Raw genomic sequence first — 3,189 nt, forward strand, 5'->3', positions numbered from 1 at the left:
AGAGCCAGCTGTCAATCACGCAGCTGGGTGGATTTTGACAGAGCTGTAGCTTGCTATATACAGAGCTTTGGGTCACGGGAGGACTCTAGTTTATATGTCCTCCCGTGACCCTTAGGAGAACTATGGGGAAAAGCACTGACCCCCATAGTTCTCCTTTAATGTACTGCAATGGACTATCTTCGTATGAATCAGCCCCATATGTTCGAAAAATCTATTGATCCAACAATTCATATATCACTGACGAGATTTCCACAAGAGCTCCTATTGATTGTTGTCATCTCAGACATCTGCCTTAATCTCTGACCTCTTTTACAGAATATTTGATACATGGATGGCAGCGCATCTCTCCGGCCTCGAATATCCCGACAACGATCAGCCGGGACAAAACACCACCGACTGCGTCACTCCCTTCATTCCTTGTTATAGGAACGGAGACCTTCTTAACCCCTCGATAGATTTCGGATATGTATTTGGATCTGAATTTCCTGAACTCAAAACTGATGAGCTGACAACCTTCAATGGTGATAATTTCCAACCCAACACAAACAACACTTCTAATAATCAGAAGGACCTCACAGGGATCTCAGAAGGTAGCGGGGGAGGAACAAAGGCTTACCATGACCAGCTCTGTCCTAATGAAAATTGTCATGATGTTTATGTTTCGACTACTGAAAGTAAAACATAAGAAGATGATGATTGGAATAAATATCCATCAGAAATATTTATCAATGCGTGTGTTTAATTTAAGTTGTGACCTTCAATCAGGGCCAGATTTACTCTCTGCTGCCCCAAGGCCAGGTTCCTCAATGCGCCCCCTTGTATGCATGCTGCATACAAGTGATCTCGTCGACATCGCTGAGATCACTTGTACAGAACAAGCGGCGGCGTCCCTGCTGTACATTTAGCTCTGCTTGCCCAAAGCACAGCTACATGTAGAACACAACTACCCGCCCAGCGCCCAGAACGGCATGTCCCCGGCGTTGGTAGATAGGAATTACACACCCCTGCTGCCCCTCTACTCCCTGCTGCCCCAAGGCTGGACCTCAGTTGGCCTTGTGGGAAATCCGGCCCTGCCTTCAATATGAGATGCCAGAGAGAGAGTGGTGGCTTATGGAAGGACTCCTGGACAGAAGAACCACAATGTTCTTACAGGTTTTATGATATACCAACTAATATGGACATCGGTGGGAACAGAATCAATGTGATGATGTGTTCCAACCTGGAGTGCAGGGTCATATGTCATAAGCAAATTACCAATAAAGAAAAACACTTTCAAGCAGAACTATGGGGTTAGGGCTTTTCCCCATAGTTCTCCTTAGGGTAACGGGAGGACACAAACTAGCATCCTCCCGTTACCCTAAGCTCAGTATATAGGGAGCTACAGCTCACGCTATACTGAGACGCCGCAGCCGGATCGGATCCCGACCTGGACGTCGGGATCCGCCCAGCTGCGTGAGTGACAGCTGGCTCTGCCTATCTAGAGGCAGAGCCAGCTGTACCCACCCCCTCCCCCGTCCGTTCTGCCAGTCAGCGCTGGCAGATCGGAGCGGGGAGAGGGGAATCCAGCCCCTCCCCTGTCACGTCAGAGAGCCATCATCTCATAGTTCGCCTTTAATAACCTCTATTTATGATGAGTAAAGAAGTACATTTTTCAAAAAAATGTGGGGGAGCATTTTTTCCCAAGCCCCCCAGGTACAGGTTGGCATACAATGGGGCACATGTGGTGCCCATCACCTGAACCAGGAGGTGTGGTGCTTCATCAAAGAGAAACACATTGTAGGGGAAGATTTAATCAGAACTAGAGCAGACAGAATCTGGAGCTGTTGCCCATAGTAACCAATCAGCTTCAGTTTGTCCAATTAAGTGTTGAAAACTAAATATAGAAGCCGATTGGTTGCCATGTTCCAGATTTTGTCTGTTCCAGTTTTAAAAGAAAATCTTCCTCAAGTGTTTCAAAAGTTTAACAGGGTAAGTCAAAACAAATTACTGAAGATTTGTCTCACTTAATGTCAAATAATTATCAATGTGAACCTCCTTCCGGAGGAAGGAGGTCCTCCATCCATATTCTTTACAGGATACATCTGACCGGTCAGAGATCAATCTCCCCAAAAGGGACGGTCCTTTGTTAACAATGTAGCCAATTTTAGAGGAAGTTGCAGACAAAAACATTTATTTGTCTTATAGTTTTCAAACTTATGAAACATTGTTGACCATGTCTCTAAGACTTTGACCTCACGTTCACGAAGAGTGATATGGGAAAGACTAAAGCACCATCAACACAAGACGCTTCAGACTTGTTCATAATTGCTGGTCAAGGCAAATTAAAAAGCAGAATATATATATACACACATATATTATATTTTATAATATATATATATATATATATTATTAGGGGTGCACCAATATATCGGCCACCGAAACAAATTCGGACGAAAATGGCAGTTTTGGCATAATGCCAAAAGTGCAATTTTCTGGCTGAAATAGTGGCGCATCCCTGCTTTCTCTCCTCCCCGCTGGGCGCTGCTCTGTGTCCCAGCAGGGAGGAGAGAAACTGTCACAGGCGGCCGAGCGCTGCGCAGCGTTTCTCCTCCCCGCACTGCTCAGCCTCCTGTGATAGATCAGGATGAGAGCAGTATGGGTGGAGAGGCTGGGCTCTGCTCGCTCAGCCTCCCGTGGCAGCTGTCAGAGAGGAGAGTTTTCAAGGATCACCTAAAGGTGGACAGCGTAGGAGACAAGTGGACAGATTGGGGTAGAGAGTTCCAGAAGATGGGAGACACCCTGCAGAAGTCCTGGAGGTGAGCATGGGAGGAGGTGACGAGAGAGCTGGAGGTCTTGAGAGGAAAGGTGAGGATGGTTTGGGTGATATTTTGAGATGAGGTTGGAGATGTAGTCAGGGGCAGAGTTGTAGATGACTTTGTATCTTGTTATTGTTTGTATTTTGAATTGTATGCGTTGGGAAAGTGGGAGCCAGTGGAGGGATTGGCAGAGAGGGGCAGGGAATGTAAGCCAGTAGAGGGATTGGCAGAGAGGTGCAGGGAATGGAAGCCAGAGGAGGGATTGGCAGAGAGGGGCAGGGAATGGAAGCCAGTAGAGGGATTGGCAGAGAGGGGCAGGGAATGGAAGCCAGAGGAGGGATTGGCAGAGAGGAGTGGGGAATGGAAGCCAGTCGAGATATTGGCAGAGAGGGGC

The 3,189-nt window shown here is 47.1% G+C and overlaps 1 protein-coding gene across 1 annotated transcript in view; it reads left to right on the top strand.

The window, feature by feature from the left end:
- Positions 1–3,189, top strand: part of LOC108801245 (tyrosinase-like) — an 18,257-nt gene that overhangs the window by 13,881 nt on the left and 1,187 nt on the right. The window contains exon 5 of the mRNA XM_018573181.1: positions 316–590. Coding sequence (XP_018428683.1) covers positions 316–590 — 275 coding nt within the window. The remainder of the gene's footprint in view (positions 1–315; positions 591–3,189) is intronic.

Source organism: Nanorana parkeri, unplaced genomic scaffold (assembly GCF_000935625.1).
Source record: "Nanorana parkeri isolate BGI_ZX_2015 unplaced genomic scaffold, ASM93562v1 scaffold2264, whole genome shotgun sequence".
Classification (NCBI taxonomy): Eukaryota; Metazoa; Chordata; class Amphibia; order Anura; family Dicroglossidae; genus Nanorana; species Nanorana parkeri.